This window comes from Bubalus bubalis, chromosome 22 (assembly GCF_019923935.1).
Source record: "Bubalus bubalis isolate 160015118507 breed Murrah chromosome 22, NDDB_SH_1, whole genome shotgun sequence".
Classification (NCBI taxonomy): domain Eukaryota; kingdom Metazoa; phylum Chordata; class Mammalia; order Artiodactyla; family Bovidae; genus Bubalus; species Bubalus bubalis.
The window spans coordinates 36,287,787-36,307,699 of record NC_059178.1 but is presented as its reverse complement, the minus strand read 5'-3'; the positions used below and the strand labels follow the sequence as shown (position 1 = coordinate 36,307,699).

General features: G+C 38.3%; 2 protein-coding genes across 2 annotated transcripts in view; both read right to left on the bottom strand.

Moving 5' to 3' along the window:
* DSG4 (desmoglein 4) overlaps positions 1–350 on the bottom strand; it is a 41,758-nt gene extending 41,408 nt beyond the window's left edge. Inside the window, exon 1 of the mRNA XM_044934854.1 lies at positions 55–350. Coding sequence (XP_044790789.1) covers positions 55–102 — 48 coding nt within the window. The 5' untranslated portion in view covers positions 103–350. The remainder of the gene's footprint in view (positions 1–54) is intronic.
* A 15,082-nt stretch (positions 351–15,432) lies between these two features.
* Positions 15,433–19,913, bottom strand: part of DSG1 (desmoglein 1) — a 41,598-nt gene continuing 37,117 nt past the window's right edge. Inside the window, exon 15 of the mRNA XM_006053999.4 lies at positions 15,433–18,004. Coding sequence (XP_006054061.3) covers positions 16,985–18,004 — 1,020 coding nt within the window. The 3' untranslated portion in view covers positions 15,433–16,984. The remainder of the gene's footprint in view (positions 18,005–19,913) is intronic.

Sequence of the window (19,913 nt, the reverse complement as noted above, 5' to 3'; positions counted from 1 at the left end):
GGAGGCAAGGCCTCAGGTCTGCACTTCTTTCCCAGGCCTTTAGATTCTACTTACCATTAAAATGATCAAAAGGCAAAAGTTCCTGAAAAGGAGCCAGTCCATTCCTCTGGGTCTCTCTTGCACGGGCAGTGAGATTTGATTGGAGTCTGGTCCTCGGCCTGAGTTCGGCTCTGGAAAATGTGCTTTGAAATGCCCTTCGAGGAGGGCCTGGTGAAGACTCTGCTGCTCTCTGGGCTGAGGGATGAAGATGTTCTATGATGACTGTTTCCCCACCCCGAACTCCTGGGCTGGCCTGAAGGACTGGCATTGCCTGGGTTCTGGGTAACAGCATAGACACACCTTGATTCTTATTGCAATGAAACCCTTTGTTGGGCACCAAAGAAAAACCCTACAGAGTGCGGACAAGATTTACAGGGAAGATACCCAATGAATAATAAATTACTCACAACATGAAAAATAATTAAAATGCTAGGGCCTGTCATCATGGTGAATGAAATTAGTAGGCTTCTTCTTACTGCCAACATTGTAAAAGCAAAATTACATATGGTCACACACACACATATACACATGCACATGTTCACTACAGAGCCAACTTCAAGGACTGACACTCTGAGCACAGGACATTGTGAAAATGTACCAGGCCTAAGTAGGGAGACAGACAGAATAATGGAATTCTCATGTCTTAATTCTAGTGATTCTTCCCTCACTCCTAAAGAAGTCCTATTGTTGAATTGCATTCTTCAATTTTAAAGATCTTCTAAAAATAAAGACAAAGAAACTCTTGAGTTTACTAGATTATTTGTTTGCACATTTTAGCATCTTCTTAGTATACAGTCAAACCAGTGTGGTATAACATTAATTAAAGTGTTCTAAGGTAACCACAGTACAGAGTGTGTTTATTCCTCATGGCATTTCTGCTGATAAAAAAAGTTTATAACATGGCTGAGGAATGCCTGTTAAGTCCTCATAAAGATGTATCGGGAAGAAGCCGAAATTGGAAATCTAAGAATTGAAGGGGAAAAGAGCAGAGCTACATCTGGTTATTTCTGAAAATCATTTTCTCTTTTTCATTTCTTTCTTCTCCTTTGTTTTTCTGGGTTTAGAATAGGTATAGTTTTCTCATGAAAAAATTGCTGGCTGGCATCAACTTTCACAAACATAAAAAGAAAATGTTAAATGTTCTCTAATTGCTAGTAGGTGTTGTTGGAGAATTTTAAAGGGAGACTGTGTCTTGTCTTCAGAAACAATGCAGAAGCAATCCCCTCTCATGGAATGTATTCCAAATAACACTTAGTCCTTTGAAAATCTTAGTTTAGCATTTTTGGAAGCACAGGATAGAATCTAGGCAGTTGGAGGGCTGGCATAGTATTCTAAAGTGAAGAGAAATGAGTGATATGTTAAAGGTATTTGTGGGACAGAGAGCAGGAAATTATACTTAAGCAACGTTAAAAAATGAATTGTTACAAAGAGACAGTATTTGGATATATCTGCCTAAGGTAACCTATGTATCTGGGTGTGTGTTAGTTGCTTGGTCATACCTGACTCTTTGCGACCCCATGAACTGCAGCCCTCCAGGCTCCTCTGTCCATGGGATTCTCCAGGCAAGAATACTGGAGTGGGTTGCCATGCCCTTCTCCAGGGGATCTTCCTGACCCAGGGATCAAACTCAGGTCTGCTGCATTGTGGGCAGATTCTTTACTATCTGAGCCACCAGGGAAGCCCCTAAACAGGGGACACTGTGGCTGCATAGGCCGGAAAATGAACCCGGATCTCCTGTGTGACAGGTGAGAATTCTACCACTGAACAACCTATACCTGCCTAATTCAAGAATATATAAGATGACCTGATAAAGCAGGCGTGTGGATTGTGTTTTAAAATACATCTTTGAGTGGCTCTTCAGAATGTATAAGACTAATGCACATACCTTCATGGGGTGGATATTAACCAACTGTTTAATTGTATGCTAGATTAGTCTTTAAACCAAGAATTATGGAAACCTGGGGGCAGGAGGAGAAGGGGATGACAGAGGATGAGATGGCTGGATGGCATCACCGACTCGATGGACATGAGTTTGAGTGAACTCCGAGAGTTGGTGATGGACAGGGAGGCCTGGCGTGCTGTGATTCATGGGGTCGCAAAGAGTCGGACACGACTGAGTGACTGAACTGAACTGAACTGATGCTTGAGTAAATAAGCATTCAAAGCATTCTCTTGTAACGTTTTTATATCCAACTGAGCTTTCATCCTTCATTTGCATAAATTTTTGTCCAGAGGTTTGAAATGTGACAGTTGTATCTACCATAGAAAAATTTTCTTTTATAGCTACGTGAACAGTATTAAATTATTTTTTACTCTTTGAGATATATCCTCTCTCAATGGTGCCAGTGAGCTTGGGGCTTTTGGAATGTACAGCATTTTCCCCTTTGTTTTTCTGAATATCAAAGGTACAAATGGTGCTGCTGCTTGAGATTATTTCTAAGAGAAAGGGTGGTGAGAGATGATTCTCTCCAATCCAGCTTCCCAGCTTCCCTTTTCATTGGCTATAATTACACTATGACCTTGTTTTTATTTTTGTACGAAGGATTTGACTTAGCTTGGAATAAAGAAGGACAATGAGAATTTGCACTGTGTCAGTGAGTGGGGTTATTCCTCGGCTAACTGTGGCATTATTTCCATCCCTAGAAACATACCACCAACAGCTCTGGTTTGTGTCTTGTGCAAATGTAATGTGCAATATTGCTTGAATTTGAATTGTAAAAACACAGGAGAAGAAAATAAAGTGTCTCAAATAAATGGAATTTCAGGCTTAAAAAATATATGATTGACACCTTCTTTCTGTGTACCACCAGTTTATCATGGCCCATATACTAATTCTTTTTTGGTGTCTGCATCAAAAGGGGAATATGAGAGGATGGTAGAGAGTTATGGGAGCTTCACTGCTTCAGTACCGTGCTCTGGACCAAGAGGCAGGAATAAACTTGGGAGATCCTGGATTGCAGTGGGAGTCACTACAGAACAGTAGCGAATGGGAGAAGCCAGCAGGGATTTATGGTTCTGAATGTTGGGTCAGTCCGAGTTTAAGAAGGAACTAAAGGATCAGGGAGAAGTCAGTGGCTATCATGATGGTTTTATTTCTATAATAACTTCCAAGCAGGCTCTGAGGTAAGCTCTAATGGTGTATTATACTAAGATCATCATACGAAAACTGACCATTGTTTAGCCAGTTAAAGGAATTTATTTTGTTTTATTTTAGTTAATATTGAATCATAATAATTTAATTTGCCTAAGCAAATTAATGAAACAAGTTTAGATCCCTATAAGTTGTTGTTTTTCACAAGGAGAAAATTATACTTTTCCCTTGGAGAAAAGTATGGGGATATTTTACAAGGATTTCCTTCTTTTGTTTATACCACTGTTGATTGATTCCTTCTGAAATACAGAATTTTCTATCTGAATTGCTATTCATAGGGTGAATTTCAAAGAAAAGAAACAATAAGCAATAGAAATAAGGACTACATTGTGGCTCAGACAGTAACGAATCTGCCTGCAATGCAGGAGACATGGGTGCGATCCCTGGGTTGGGAAGATCCCCTGGAGAAGAGAAAGCTACACGCTCCAGTGCTTTTCCTGGGAAACCCCATGGACAGAGGAGCTGGTGGGCTACAGTCCATGGAATTGCAAAGAGTTGGACAACTGAGTGACTAACACTTCCAAGCCACTTTTCAGTTATGGTAGATACGTGAAGGCAAAATAGAAAAGAGTTGATGGCTGAATGTTACCTTTCTTTTTAAATGAGAGGTTTATTGAGGTATAATTCACATACTGAAAAATTTAGTCATTTAATGTGTATAAGTGAATACATTTTTTGGTATATTTACCAATGTGTGCAACTTTGACCATAGTCAGTTTTTTTTTCAATTTAGATTTACTTTTATTTATTTATTTTTTTAATTTTATTTTATTTTTAAACTTTACATAACTGTATTAGTTTTGCCAAATATCAAAATGAATCCGCCACAGGTATACATGTGTTCCCCATCCTGAACCCTCCTCCCTCCTCCCTCCCCATTCCATCCCTCTGGGTTGTCCCAGTGCACCAGCCCCAAGCATCCAGTATCGTGCATCGAACCTGGACTGGCAACTCATTTCATACATGATATTTTACATGTTTCAATGCCATTCTCCCAAATCTTCCCACCCTCTCCCTCTCCCACAGAGTCCATAAGACTGTTCTATACATCAGTGTCTGTTTTGCTGTCTCGTACACAGGGTTATTGTTACCATCTTTCTAAATTCCATATATATGCGTTAGTATACTGTATTGGTGTTTTTCTTTCTGGCTTACTTCACTCTGTATAATAGGCTCCAGTTTCATCCACCTCATTAGAACTGATTCAAATGTATTCTTTTTAATGGCTGAATAATACTCCATTGTGTATATGTACCACAGCTTTCTTATCCATTCATCTGCTGATGGACATCTAGGTTGCTTCCATGTCCTGGCTATTATAAACAGTGCTGCGATGAACATTGGGGTACTCGTGTCTCTTTCCCTTCTGGTTTCCTCAGTGTGTATGCCCAGCAGTGGGATTGCTGGATCATAAGGCAGGTCTATTTCCAGTTTTCCAGGAATCAACCTACCTGACTTCAGGCTCTACTACAAAGCCACAGTTATCAAGACAGTATGGTACTGGCACAAAGACAGAAATATAGATCAATGGAACAAAATAGAAAGCCCAGAGATAAATCCACGCACATATGGACACCTTATCTTTGACAAAGGAGGCAAGAATATACAATGGATTAAAGACAATCTCTTTAACAAGTGGTGCTGGGAACTCTGGTCAACCACTTGTAAAAGAATGAAACTAGAACACTTTCTAACACCATACACAAAAATAAACTCAAAATGGATTAAAGATCTCAACATAAGACCAGAAACTATAAAACTCCTAGAGGAGAACATAGGCAAAACTCTCTGACATACATCACAGCAGGATCCTCTATGACCCACCTCCCAGAATATTGGAAATAAAAGCAAAAATAAACAAATGGGACCTAATTAACCTTAAAAGCTTCTGCACATCAAAGGAAACTATTAGCAAGGTGAAAAGACAGCCTTCAGAATGGGAGAAGATAATAGCAAATGAAGCAACTGACAAACAACTAATCTTGAGAATATACAAGCAACTCCTACAGCTCAACTCCAGAAAAATAAATGACCCAATCAAAAAATGGGCCAAAGAACTAAATAGACATTTCTCCAAAGAAGACATAAAGATGGCTAACAAACACATGAAAAGATGCTCAACATCACTCATTATCAGAGAAATGCAAATCAAAACCACTATGAGGTACCATTTCACACCAGTCAGAATGGCTGCGATCCAAAAGTCTACAAGTAATAAATGCTGGAGAGGGTGTGGAGAAAAGGGAACCCTCTTACACTGTTGGTGGGAATGCAAACTAGTACAGCCACTATGGAGAACAGTGTGGAGATTCCTTAAAAAACTAGATTTACTTTTAATTGGAGGTTAATTTCTTAAAATATTGTGTTGGTTTCTGCCATATATCAACATGAATCAGCCTTTCTATGTTGTAGAGTTGACCAAACTATTGAGTTTACCACCTAACTCTGTAAATGGAAATTTTCAAGTTAAGTGTGCCCTATTATTTATGTTTGAAATCAAACCAGTAGTATTTCATTTCGTCATATGAAAGTGTACATTGAGTTTCAGGGGTGCTTTTGATATTTAATTACTGTTCTTGTGCTTCTATAATATTGTCTCTTCCTGCTTCCAAAGTCATAGTATATTTTCATCCCAAACGTCATACCCTCCTAACACATAGAGAGAGCACTTTAATACGATTTTTAAAAAGAATGCTACAGAGGACAGCTAATTCAGTACATTCCAGTACAAATTCTTTTTGTAAAAAAAAAAAAAAAGAAAAGAAAGACATCTCTACAGGCAAAGATACTATAAAAATGATGTTAGGGCAAAGTTTTACATGAAATTATAGTTTAGGATTACTGGTGGATATGATTTAAGTGTCTAAGTGCAGCTTAATTTCTTGAAAACCGGTTTTAAAGGAAAGGAAATTTTAAAAGTATTTATGGTCCCAAACTATGTCAAATGCTAGAGGCAAGTAGGTTCTAGAGTTGACTTAAGCAAAAGGTTTTCATTAGCATGGGCCTGGGGGGATGGGCAAAAGGTAAACAAAGCTGTTTTGGTTTTGACCTAGAGCAGTTACTATGAATACATGTCTGTTCACTTTGAGATAATGGCATTGAAGATAAACAACCTGTCTCCTCATTAAAACCAGTTTATGTATGACAACCAGGGTGCTGCAAACCAGGTTATTTAGTGGGTGTTCGAAATCACGGAGTTAAACATCAGTTTCCTAAAGAGTTACGTTAGTACCATAAGGATGATGTTAGTTTACACCCTAAAATCATACTTACCCACAGACAGAAGTGCCTTGTTGGCTCTCTCTGACTTCATGTCCTTGGTGTGGGATGTATTCCAAACAAGGGCAGAAAGAATAGCGTGGCTTCTAGTTCTGTGTTAATTATTACTTACATGCTTATTGCATGGGCTTCCCAGGTGGCGCTGGTGGTAAAGAACCCACCTGCCAATGCAGGAGACATATACTTACTGCCTACTTCTCCCCACAGATGGCATTGTTGTTCACCCCCTGACTCCTGGTCATTAGAGCAGTGGCAGCTGTTCACCATGTGGTCATTACTTATATGTCACTCTGGCTACTTTGATGGCACTGGCAGTGCCCCTTTTTGGCAAAGTTGTGATGTGTATGTAGTTTACCTTTGATGCTGTTAGTTAAGCACCAAGCAGACTCTGAATGCGATCTGGGCTCAGGTTGTTTTGGAAGAAATCCAGATACGGGAAAGTCAAAAGCTAGGCAGTGCTTTTATAAATATATTTCCTGGATTACTTGCACCAAAATCGTTTGGTCTAGTACAAAACAAATTCAGGTTTCTAGACCCCAGATTTACTAAGTCAGAATCTCTGGAGATGGAACCTAGAAGATTTATTCTTAACAAACTTTCTAGGTAATTCTGGAGTTGCAGGCTGAAATTTAAGAGTCACTGAACCAGGGTAATTAACCAGGACCTATGGATAACCCAAAATGGCAGCAGAAAAACATGGACATTTTTCTAATATGGTAAGATGAGCACCTCTTCATGGGAGGGAAGTGCTGTTGGCTTTTAGTGTTTCTTTTTCTGTGAAAAGTTTGCTTCCTTTTTCCTATTGTGTCACTGAGGTTTTAATTATGGATTTATAAACACTCTTCACATGTAAGGGAAATTAACCTCTGTCATATATGTTGCAATTATTTTCAGCTTTTTTTTTTTTCCTCTTTTGAGTTTCTCTTGGGTATGTTTTAATTTTGAAATTGAAAATGATTATATTTTTACACTGAATAGGCAGTTATAAAGAATCCTGCTATCTCTTAGTTCCCTATTGCTGCTGTAAGAAGTTTTCTCATGAAGTTTAGCTGGATAAGTCTCTGGGTTACCTTGAATGTGTGATAGTGTTCTCTTGCTGCCTTCCTCATTTCTATGGAGTCAGAAAGTAACGATGACGTCTTTAAGGAGTCTGCCTTTCAGCTTTGACTCACCTACTGACCAGTGATATGGAATGGGTTTCCTGTAAAAATGTTCTCTGATGATTCTTTAGGCTGCCTACATCACTGTCTTGAAAGGCTGTGTCATTTATTTTTAGAGAAATCTTCACAAGACATCTAGAGGAATATCTGCTGCCTCAAAGCGAGAACTTGCTAGTTTTGGTTTCAGTGTACTTAGTGGACGTTGCATGTGTGTATGTAGGCTTTTGAAGGTAGATTGTTATTTTCAACTATTACTTTATTTCATAGAGTTGAGTAGCATAAAAATATCTTGACTCAACTATCATTAATTGGAAATCTTCATTGTCTTCATTTTTATCACATTTGTTAGTTTTTACTGCATAGAAGTTAAAATGTACTTTTATTTATTTCACATACTTTATCTCTAATTATAGCATCTTATTTGTCATGCTCATAGAATTACCTATTTACAGTTAAGGTCAATGAACTATGCCAGTGTGGCATATTGAAATGGGTAAAAATTTACATATGGTTCAAATTCCAGAAATTTTATAAACTGGGTTTGTTTCCATGAGTGAGTTAATTTATCTCTGTGAATAGCAGATTCCTTACCTATTTCTTTCCCTTGTAGATTTTAGGACATTAAATTAGATATATTTTTATAGAAAGACTAGCACTCAGTGCATTCTTTTTGAGTGGTATTCTTTCTTTCATAATTTATAGAGTGTATATATCTTTAATAGATTTGACATTTATTAACACTTTTGGCATTAGGTGTAGATATATACTGTTTTTAATATAAACTAGTATTCAGTTTTTAGTGTTACATATTAAATATGATTTTCTTATTGTTTCCTACTCCAGATTATAACACATTAATTTCTAATGATTTTGTATGTGTTTAAAATTTTGTTCTATATAATTAGTTTTTAATCCTCATCTTGGTTTTAATAATTTTAGAAATTCATTATATGTCTTAAAAATATGGCTTATTATTCTTACTTTGCAAATAATAATGTTTTAGACGGAGAGCTTTTAGGTTGTTAATAATGAGTATTGCAAAGAGAAGTCCAGCCAGATAGTTACCCAAATGCTAAGTCACTTCAGTCGTTTCCGACTCTGTGTGACCCCATAGACGGCAGCCCACCAGGCTCCCCCGTCCCTGGGATTCTTCAGGCAAGAACACTGGAGTGGGTTGCCATTTCCTTCTCCAATGCATGAAAGTGAAAAGTGAAAGTGAAGTCGCTCAGTTGTGTCCGACTCTTAGCGACCCCATGGATTGCAGCCTAACAGGCTCCTCCGCCCATGGGATTTTCCAAGCAAGAGTACTGGAGTGGGGTGCCATTGCCTTCTCCGAGTTACCCAAATAGGACCTATAAATTACCTAACTTGGCCTGAGTTCTCTATTGCAGTTTACATCTGTGTTTTCTAGGGTCACATTTATTTCTGTCTTTATATTGAAAACAGATCAGTTTTCCTGGTGATAGATGTTCAATAATCATGTTTATAGAAGACAATCTATAAAGTAGAATACTAACTTATGAGTTTGTAGTGGGGGGATTTTTGCCTTGGTAGGAAAACTGTAAAGTTAATATTCTCTCTCCAGGTGCCCTCCACTTGTCCTAGCATTTAAGGTACCAACCACAAAATTGTTTATTGATCACTGATAGAGAGCAAAGATGGATAGATATTTTGACATGCTCTTCACCTAAGCAGCAGAGGTATCTAGTAAAATATTCCCATGTGAAAGAAATACCTTTATTTTTTCTCCCAGAGAACAGCATATGAAAAGGTATGAAAGTCTACCTATATTTTGATTTCACCTGTCAGATGATCATTGATATGATTTGTTAATCTCATAGGATTCTCAGAGCACTTCTCTATTACTATCATGATCTTTGTCATATGAAGAAAGCAACATTCTCATTGCAGTTTTTTGGACTCATTTTTCAGATATTTGAAAAATAGTTATATTTGGAAATAAACTATTTTTCTTTCATTAACCACTTAATTTTAACCACCCGCTAGAAAGGTCTAAATTTTTATATATCTAGTCTTTCCCCAAACGTATTTAAGACATTTTAAGGAAGGGTACATTTTACAATCTAACAAATTGAATTATATTGTTCCTCATGAGACATCATCATGCCAAAGAATTATTTCAAAATAGAATTTCTGTTGAGAACAGTGGAATTTGATATGCTGTGTGATGTAATCTAGGGGCTCAGTTCTCATACAGACTGTCAAGGCGAGAATGGATTTTAGAAAAACTGAAGTGTGAATGGATTGCATTTATTCGTGTATCCAGAAAATAATTATTGAGTTTCTGCTTGTCACTATGCTGACCTCTCTGCATCACACATTAATTCAAGGCTTATTATTTAATTGCTTCCATATTCAAATAATGACAATAGAAATTTCAATGTATGTTTTTCAATAAGCTAAGTGCAAGAATATATCTTCAAAACAGAGTAAATGGTCATGTTGTCATTAGAAATAAGTTGTTAGAGTGTTGGGACTACGTACACAGAAAATGATGAATTTAAATGACTCATAGCCCTTGTTTTTGGCAGTGAGTAGACATCAAAACCGATTATCTATCAAGGTCACTCCTAAATGGGTAACAGTAAAGCTAAGTCATGTATTATAAGAGAATGATTATATGTCTATACACTTTACAGGGGCAAGCATCTAATTAATATACATGATATAATATCATAAAGGTACAAGTTAATGACAAGGGGGACCTGAAGACTTTCCTATTTTACTCCATTGGATTTTATTATCCACTCTGTTGCTATATTAACTCATGATGATTCTTATTTACAGTGGAATGTTCAAGAAAGCCTGTCAAATCAGAAAATTCTGAGGTTTTGTGTCACATATTTGATCAGAGAGTGCTCTATAGAGGGTACCAGTGTTTGTGACAGATCCTTTCAGTACCCTCTGCCCTCATTCCTAGGATAGTTTATCTTTATGGTGCAAGTACCACGCCAGCTCCTAGAATTTTCCCCAGGAGGGATTTTCCCTCCCAGAAGTGCTGGGCTTCAGTTGTCCATGATGATCCCTGGCTTTTATTGCCTGCTTTCCCTCCCTTCTTTCATCTCACCATTTACTACCTGTGGTTCCTTCCTCTGCATCCTTTCCCTACAGATTACCCTCACATCCTATCTTAGGGTCTACTTCTGGGTGAAACCAATTGAAAACATGATTAAAATAAATAAGAAGCCTGGGGGAGTCATTTATCAAGCAGAAAACAGGCATACATTTGGAAAGAGATATCTATTAATTTGAATGCAGCAAAGTATTTTCCTTTGAAAAATGTGACCAATTACATTCTGGGTCCAACCGGATAAAAACTTTTATTTATTTATATATTTATGGCTTTGTTGCTACGGGCTTTCTCTAGTTGCAGTGCTCGGGCTTCTCATGGCAGTGGCTTCTCTTGCTGTGGAGTGTGGGCTCCAGGTGCATGGGCTTTAGTAGTTGTGGCTCTCTGGCTTAGTTGCACCATGGCATGTGGGATCTTCTTGGACCAGGGATTGAACCCATGTCCCCTGCATTAGTAGGCAGATTCTTAACCACTGGACCATAGGAAAGTCCCAGAAAGAACTTTGATAAGAATTATAGCCTGAGATTTTGAGCAGTTGCAGGAAAGCTCTAGAGGCAGGGGATTTCATCCCTAGGCTTTACATAAGGATGGCTAGGACACAGGCACAGAGCAGACTGGAATATCCCAAGTCTGGCATAATTAAGCTTTGTTTGTAAAACTAGAAAAAGTAAGCCTCCCAGAGTCAGCTGGAGTTTGAATTATTTGAGCTCAGTCACCAAGTCCATGCTGAGAAACTGGCATCTGTTCAAAATTTTTGGCCAGTATTCTCCATTTATATTTATTATGCTTGAGTTCTTTCAAGATACTTTATAGTGGGATTTTAATTTATTGCTCAGTGCCCCTTTTCCAGTTTCTTTTTGCATGTTGCTGTTAAACTGTTTAGGACTTTTGGCTTATTTTTGTCACTTGTTTTGCTACCAAATTTTATGGTCAAACCAGGTAATAGGACTCCATGGGGTCACAAAGAGTGGGCAAAACTGAAGCAACTTAGCACACATGTACGCACGGAAGAGGTAGCAACAGGTGATCTTTTAAAAATACAAGCCTGATCAGAGTACTCCTCTGTCCAGGCTTTCCAGTGGCTCTCCATGTCACTGAGGAAGTCAGAATTCTTACAATGACCTGTGAGGTCAAACTCCATCCCACCCCTGGTACCTCTTAGACTTCATTTCTCATTTCCTTCTTTCACTCCACATGTAGGTCTCTTCTTCTTCCTTGAATCCCCCAAGCCGCATGCCTACCTCAGAATGCTTGCAACTTTGTTGTCCCCTCGGCCTGAAATGCCCTGTGCCTAGATAGACAAGGAGGGAAGTGAAGCTGACAGATGCTGAGAAAGTGGTGGGAGCCCAAAGAGTAATGAAGTGGAGGAATTGCAACAATTGGAATTTGTCAGCAAGTGAGCTGGAAGGATAAGGAGAAATTGAAAGAGAGGCATTTGAGGTCCTGCCATGCTGGGTTATAATGAGGAAGCAAGTGACTGAGGAAACCAGGGGAATGGAGGTATAGGAGCTGAGAATGTGGGGTACTAAGTGCCTCATCCACAGAGTTGGAGAAGCCACAGAAGACAGTGGGCCAGAGTACAAGAGTCTAAAGTGGGAATGTTATAAAGAGATCAGTAAAATAGCACAAGAAGAAGAGAGGGAGGGGGAGATGAGCAGATCTCATATGTCTGAAAAGGGGAAGATGATAATGATGAAGATGATAATGTTCTGAAAGTGGCATTGGAGAGCAAAAAGGAGATGCACCTCAGTAAAGATGATGATATGATAATAAAGGCATGATTTTAAAAGTAAATAAGAAAATCCACTTAAAAGATATAAAATGCTGGTGTAACAAAAAAATCAGAGTATGAAAGAGAAAAGGGTAAAACGGAAAGATGCTAAAAGTATCAAATAAAAGCTTAAAATGCGTTATTGATCATTGACTTATTTACATGAGGCTGCTTAAGGCTGTGTTCTGACATAACTGAGTAGCATTCTAGAGAGAGGGTTCCTCAGTAAACATGAGAAGAAATGAATTAGGAAATCAAAAATAAAAAATTTTAACAGTGTGAAAATAAAATGATTTCTTCCCTTATATGGACTTCAAATTATAACTAGATTTGATAACTCCTAATTATTCTTTATATGTTGAAACCCATCCCCACCTTGCAATTCAGAAAAGATAATGAAGGCATATGAATCATTTTATTGCTGTAAACATAACTCTTTAGAAATTACAAACCAACTTAAAATAGCCAACAGATGACCATGCAAGGAATTAGGACCCAAATAATCCCAAAATATTTATACTGAAAATGGAAGAAAAGCACCTTGTTGTAAACATCACCCAAGATGAATATTAGAGTTTAAAACTAGTTGTAAAATAGCAAAAGAAAAATAAGTTAGACTAAGTACAGTTTGATGATAAAGTGTTTAGTAATTCAAATATAACAAAATGGAGGAATGTAGACAACTAAACAATAGCTTATTCATTGTTTTAAAATTATTTGATGGAGAATAGATTGATCCACTTATGCTTTCATCCTAACAGGATTTGAATAACTTAGAACTGGAAGACAAATTCTCTTTCACAGACCATGTATTCTAATACAATGTGAAGTAAGTCTTACAAACACCAGGAGTCCCTCAAAAGTTAGAATTGATTAAATAGGCATGAGGAAATGTGGCAATACCTTCAAAAGTTTGTTCTGGGTTTCATATGTTTTTCTGAAAAAGTGAGGGCCGTTTTAGCCAAGATTATAACACCTTTAAACTCCTGCTAAAGTCAAAGGCTGTCATATATGTTATACCCTGACTAACATTCAAATATTGGTATAAACTTAGAAATGAATTGTGTATGTAGTAACTGGAAACATACAGAGTGAATATGTAATTTTTGAAGCTATATAATTAAAATTGTGTCAGAATAGTACATTGAATAAAGATTATGAGGCTAAAAACTTTATACAAAAATGTAGAGCAGATGTCCAGATGAAGGCCTATAAATGACCCCAAATAGATACTTTTTCTATAAATTTTTCAGTGCAAATATCATTATATCAGGCAAGCTAATACTACCTAGCAGATATATTTGAAATTCAGTGTCAAAATTAGCTCAAAATGGTATTTTGATTGATATTAAACAATAAAGTATTTGTAGTACACTAATTTTTGTCCCTGAGGACTACATCTTTGGAGAGTAGGATGTTTTGTAAATATTAAACATTTTATTTTCAAACTATATATACATAACATATAAATAACTCTTTCTTCCTTCTCTTTTGTTAGGAGCAAGCTGATCTGAGACTCAGCTTGCAATATGGATTTGAAATATAACTATTCATTTATAAAGATATTTTCATATCTTTACATCTATGGAATGATATAAGGTATATGAATTAGAGTAAAGCATCTAAAGAGAAGGATTAAATTCTTCCTAAAGACTGATCATTTAAAAAAAATTACACGCCTTTAAATGACTTAGAATGGTTGCTGTCTTAAAAAGATAATTTTAAAATTTAGGGATAAAGAATTAGAACATCAATGTGTAATCCTGAAAAAAATTTTTATTTTGAAATTATCTTCCTAGGAAGATTGATGACTAATACTGCCATTTTTCTCTTGTATCTCCCATGATTTTATGTAACTAATGGATCTTAATAACAATAGTTATTAAAGATAGTCACTCTGGCATTTGTTAGATTATCTAAAAAATGCCTCTGGAAGATATCAGGAGTCTTAAGAAAATACTTCTGTATGATATGTCATATCAAAGTGACAAATACTAGCAATTAATTAATAATTATTTTTATTTCTTCAAACTCCTGGATCTAGGCATACTCAAGTATGCTTTATTTCTGGAAGGATTACCCATTATTAATGGAACCTCTAAATGAGAGAAATAAAAGAAAGACTCCCTGTGAATGATTTTATTTACACCTCTGCATTTTGGCATGCTGCTTCGGCTGCTGCTGGTGCTAAGTCCGACTCTGTGCGACCCCATAGACAGAAGCCCACTAGGCTTCCCCGTCCCTGGGATTCTCCGGGCAAGAACACTGGAGTGGGTTGCCATTTCCTTCTCCAATGCATGAAAGTGAAAAGTGAAAGTGAAGTCGCTCAGTCGCGTCCGACTCTTAGCGACCCCATGGACTGCAGCCTAAGACTATCAAAATTTTACATAGTCTACAGAGTCAATATAAGATGTATATTGTAGATTTGAAAATATTGACATCATTTGCTGTAACATAGAGCAAAATAGCTCTGGGTAAAATAATTCACTCACAATCCCCCTTTGACAAGTGTTGAAAGTCCAATAACTATTCTTTGATCTTATAACACTCTAGAAAATTGAGTAATTGGGGCAGGCTAATCCTTAAAAGATTTTTGTCATATCTAGTTTCACATTAGTGAGCACATATTAACATTGAATTTAGAAAAAAGAAAAAGATGCCTCTACCATACAATAGTAAATTTACCTCTAAGAATGCTTTGATTCTATTCAGAGATTTTTTTAACCAGGTAACACTATATAGCAAATTCACAGAAATGACTTACCATAAATAGCACATTACTAAAATTTTGAAGTTATAAAAATATATCATAATATATAATTTGGAAACTATAAATTGGAGCATAGATAATCCAAGAGCTTATGACAAATCAGGAATGTAAAATTTAGGCTAGTGAGAAAATTCAGTTTGAGGGTGGAATAGAATAAGAAAATGGTTTGTCTAGTACAACTTCACTCATGTTAACACAATATCATCAACTCTGTTAAAAGTTCCTAGTTGACCTCTTCAAAATAGCAGCAGAGGGTTGTTTTAAAAAGTACGAAACTCAGTTAAAAACAATAGTACGGTATTAATTTACTGAAACATTCTAGCTCCCCCCATTAAACATTTTACATTTTCTAAAAACAATTTTTTTAGATCCCTTTCAAATAATCTCCCCAAAGCATAAGTATACTGCAGGCTTTTTCTCACAGCTCCTCCCAAATCCTTTATTTTAACTTAGAAAATGTGTAATAAAGAGCTGCAAATATAAAGGAATAACACTAAAAACACAATCTGAAAATGCAATGCGGTTCCCATCTGCTTCTTTGGAAGATAATTTACCACTAGTGATGACAACCGTGTCAGGTGTTACTTGCTTCAGTCAGAGAAGTACACCTGGTAGGTTCTCCTTTATTAGGTCAGAGCCACAGTGGTAAAGGGAGAAACGAGTGTGATACCCTGCAACCTCACCAGTATACAATATTTATCACTATTGCATCTACCACTAAACACAAACTAGAATCAGAGACTTCCTTGACTCCATAGGAACTGTAGCTGAAGCTCCAGCGGAGGATCCAGGCTCACACAGCACCAGTTCACCCCTCATCAGTCTCACTCTGTTGCCACTCTCTTAGGGAATCTCCCTCCCAGGAAACATTTCCTAATTTGAGGTTTGTTTCATCTAGTGCCGTTTTTAAGGTGGGAGTGGTTGGTCGCTTGTGGACTTGGATGTGTAGCCAGATTTTTACTCTTTAATGGTTAAAGTGAAAGTGTTAGTAGCTCAGTTGTGTCAGAGTCTTTGCGACCTCTGGGCTATAGCTCACCAGTCTCCTCTGTCCATGGGATTTTTCCAGGCAAGAATACTGGAGTGGGTTGCCATTCCCTCTCTGAGGATCTTCCTGACCCAGGATCGAACCTGGGTCTCCTGCATTGCAGGCAGATGCTTCACCCACTAAGCTATGAGGGAAGCCCTCTTTAATGGTTAACCCTGGTCTAAATATGTGGTTGAGTTTTTATTTATATCATCTGTGACACTGACCAGACCAGGCATTTGGGGCACATTTCAAATTCTTCCCACATACTTGAGTGTATATTGCATGTTTAGTTTTTTTTAAATATTTCCTGAGCTATATGAAATTTCAAAACCAAGCAAGGAGAATGATGACCATTGCCATCTTAAGATCAGTGTTTTGTTCCACGTGCTGGAGAAACACTAGAGGCCACACAAAAGCACAGAAGACCCTACAGGCACAAAGAAGCCCCTGTCTCAAGTTTTAGTTCATGGTCATGATTGCCTTAGTATTAATGTACAAAAAAAAGTTATAAAGGCTCAGGAGAGCTCTTGGCCAACGGCACTGTTTCCATCGTTTTTTCTCACTGTGGTGTCTCACCTTGTGCCACAATTTTCTTAGCATGTGGTTGTGCATCCTAAATCACATTGTTAGTTTTGTGGTGATGGGAATTAAACCTAAATCACAATGACGGTGAAAAAAGCATGCTGGGGTCCCTGGCTACTTGGTATATTGAACTGTACTGTACTTTGTGATTCGACTCCGGGTTGTGGTAGGGGAGGCAGAACCGAGGGTGTTGCTAAAGTGATGCTCAGCGGAACCCCTCAAGTGGCCGATGGTGGCTGTGCCCCCTAGGCTGCTACTCAGGCCCCCGCCACCTCCTAGGCTGCCCAGCCCGATGCCACCACCACTTCCTCCACCTGCGCTGCCCAGCAGGCTGCTGCTGCCAGTGATGCCAGAGCCGGAAACTACCCTCTCCGTCACAATCACGTTGTGGGTGTTCGATAACTCAGGGTGCATGCTCAGATTGCCCACTATGCCGGGAGTTGGCTGGATCACTCTTTCCGTCACTACTACATTCGAAGACTGCCTAGGATCAGGGATGGTCAGAGTGGTGGGCAGACTTGAACTTGGTGCTATTACCCTTTCTGTCACTATCACGTTTGACCCGTCTCTCAAGTCAGGCATCTCTAGCATCCCCTGCAAGTCGGCACCGGAGATTGGACCGACTACCCGCTCTGTCACCACCACGTTTGATGCGTGTCGGTTATCGTGAATGTGGACAGAGGGCTTCAGAGTGCCCGAGGAGGTGTAAGACTCGGTCACGGTGACATTACCATAGCCCAGAGGATCAGGAATCGGTGTAGGGTGCTGTACCCCAGGTCCCGAGGGGTAGGTGTTCTCAGAGATGACGGTGGTGGTGCCGAAACGTGGGGAGATGGGTGGGTGTCCACCACCAGTGGGCTCTGTTCCCTGCGGAGGGCAGACCGGCTCAGTGCCGTCAGGTGGCCAGGAGGGATCAGAGTCTGGAAATGGTTCAACGTCTTTTCCCAGGCTGATGTCTGCCAACTTCTTAAACTTCGGCCCCAGTGTATCCAAGAAGCTGTCATCCAAGTCTTCTCCAATGAAGCTACAACAGCCCACAGAGCCCGCAGGGGAGCCTGCGCCTTCAATATCGTAGATGAGCAGACAGTCATTGGATGGGCGTCCTTCGTCTTCATCCGCATAAGCATATGCTTTCTGAATTTGTAGGCGAAAGAGAAAATGGAATGATGAATACATTTTTTAACAGTAATAGAGGTCTTTATCATTATTTCTTCTTCCAGGGCTTTACCAGAAAACTACACATAAAGCAAAATTCTAACGTCTTCCAGAGACTCTTGTTGTTTAGTTGCTGAGTTGTTTCTGACTCTTTGCAACCCTATGGACTGTAGCCCACCAGGTTCCTCTCTCCATGGGATTTTCCAGGCAAGGATACTGGAGTGGGCTGCCATTTCCTTCTCCACAGACTCTTTAGAAGTTACTATGTAATTACTTGAAAGAGTTTGGTTAGAAATTAACTGCAATTTTGATAATATATTTTGATATTTATTTAGATGGACTTTTTCATGTTGGTGCACTTTGGACACAAAATCATGAAAAGAATCACATGAATTGTTTTGCAACCAAGTTAGAAGGACATACTTACAAACACAGAACCTAAAGTATGCATGAATTGTGTATTTTTTTGATTTGTTTAAAAGACACAGTTTATAGTTGATTTGGGTTCATTCGGGATTGTACTTGTCTTCTTTCAGATGACATGAATATGGTGATTTATTTCAATGTGGTTTTTAAAGCAAGATAAGAGGAGAATTTGACACTGGGTCTATGCTACTTTGAGGTTCAAAATTGAAGGTGACAAAGACAATTCTTAAAAATGGAACCTCTGTCAAGTCAAAGTGAAAGTCCACAGACGTGTGTGCTTTTGTCTCATCTCTCTTGTCTGCAATATTGGATTGCAAACTTTCAGGTTAATCAGAAACACCTAGCAAACCAACTCATTGTGCCATGTCAATTCAAAGTTATGTTTTGAGTCCTTACTGTTTGCCGGACACTCGGTTAGGAAGTTGGCAATAAAGTAATGAGCAAAACCAGGTAAAGTCCCTTTCTCATAGGGCTTACATTTCAGTAGGATGAACCAGAAAATAACACATAAAATTATCTGTCAGAAGGTGCAGAGTAAAGGAATAGAGAGAGATAGGGTTTCTCTTTCAGACAGAGTGGTCAGGGAAAGCATCTCATAAAGTGATGTTTGTTCAGAAACTGGAGTAAAGTCACTAGGAGAGTAAAGCAGAGAGAGAGGGTTCTGGACAGAAGGAGCTACAAATGCGAAAGTTTTGAGGCAGAAATTGTACTTTTCATGAAAATAATATTCATGTGTAGGGACATGGATAAGAAGTCTGCCTATGGATTTCAGCAACAGTCCTCTTATTATTTGCTACTATTTGAAAGAGTTTTACTTGTATTTCAGTTTAAAATATCAGCCACTGGGTTTGATCCCTGGGTTGGGAAGATTCCCTGGAGAAGGAAATGGCAACCACTCCACTATTCTTGCCTGGAAAATCCCATGGACAGAGGAGCCTGGCAGACTGCAACCCATGGGGTCGCATAGAGTCAAACACGACTGAGTGACTTTTTCACTGTTTTTCTGATTAGGAGAGTTAATGAGGGTGTTTTAGGGCAGGATGTATAAGGACATAAATGTATGAGAGACAATCTCAGAGGTAAGAAATTTTTGAAGGTTTAAGTGTCCTATAAAATATAACTAAGGGAAATTCTGTCTCTACCTGGAGATAGCAAAATTAATTCTTTCTGGTTCTTAGAATGTCCTAGAAGTGTACTATGGCTCTTGGGCCTACTCTTTCTTAAAAAATATTTTATTGGAGTATTGTTGCTTTACAATGCTTTGTTAGTTTCAGCTGTATAGCAAAGGGAATCAGTTATATGTGTGTGTGTGTGTGTGTATATATATATATATATATATCCCCTTTTTAAAATTTCCTTTACTCTTACTCCTTTACTCTGTGCTTGAAACTGAGCCAGGTACCAGCAACATAATGTAGAGCACGTATGGACATGGGCATGTGACTAACAGATTCTAGCAATG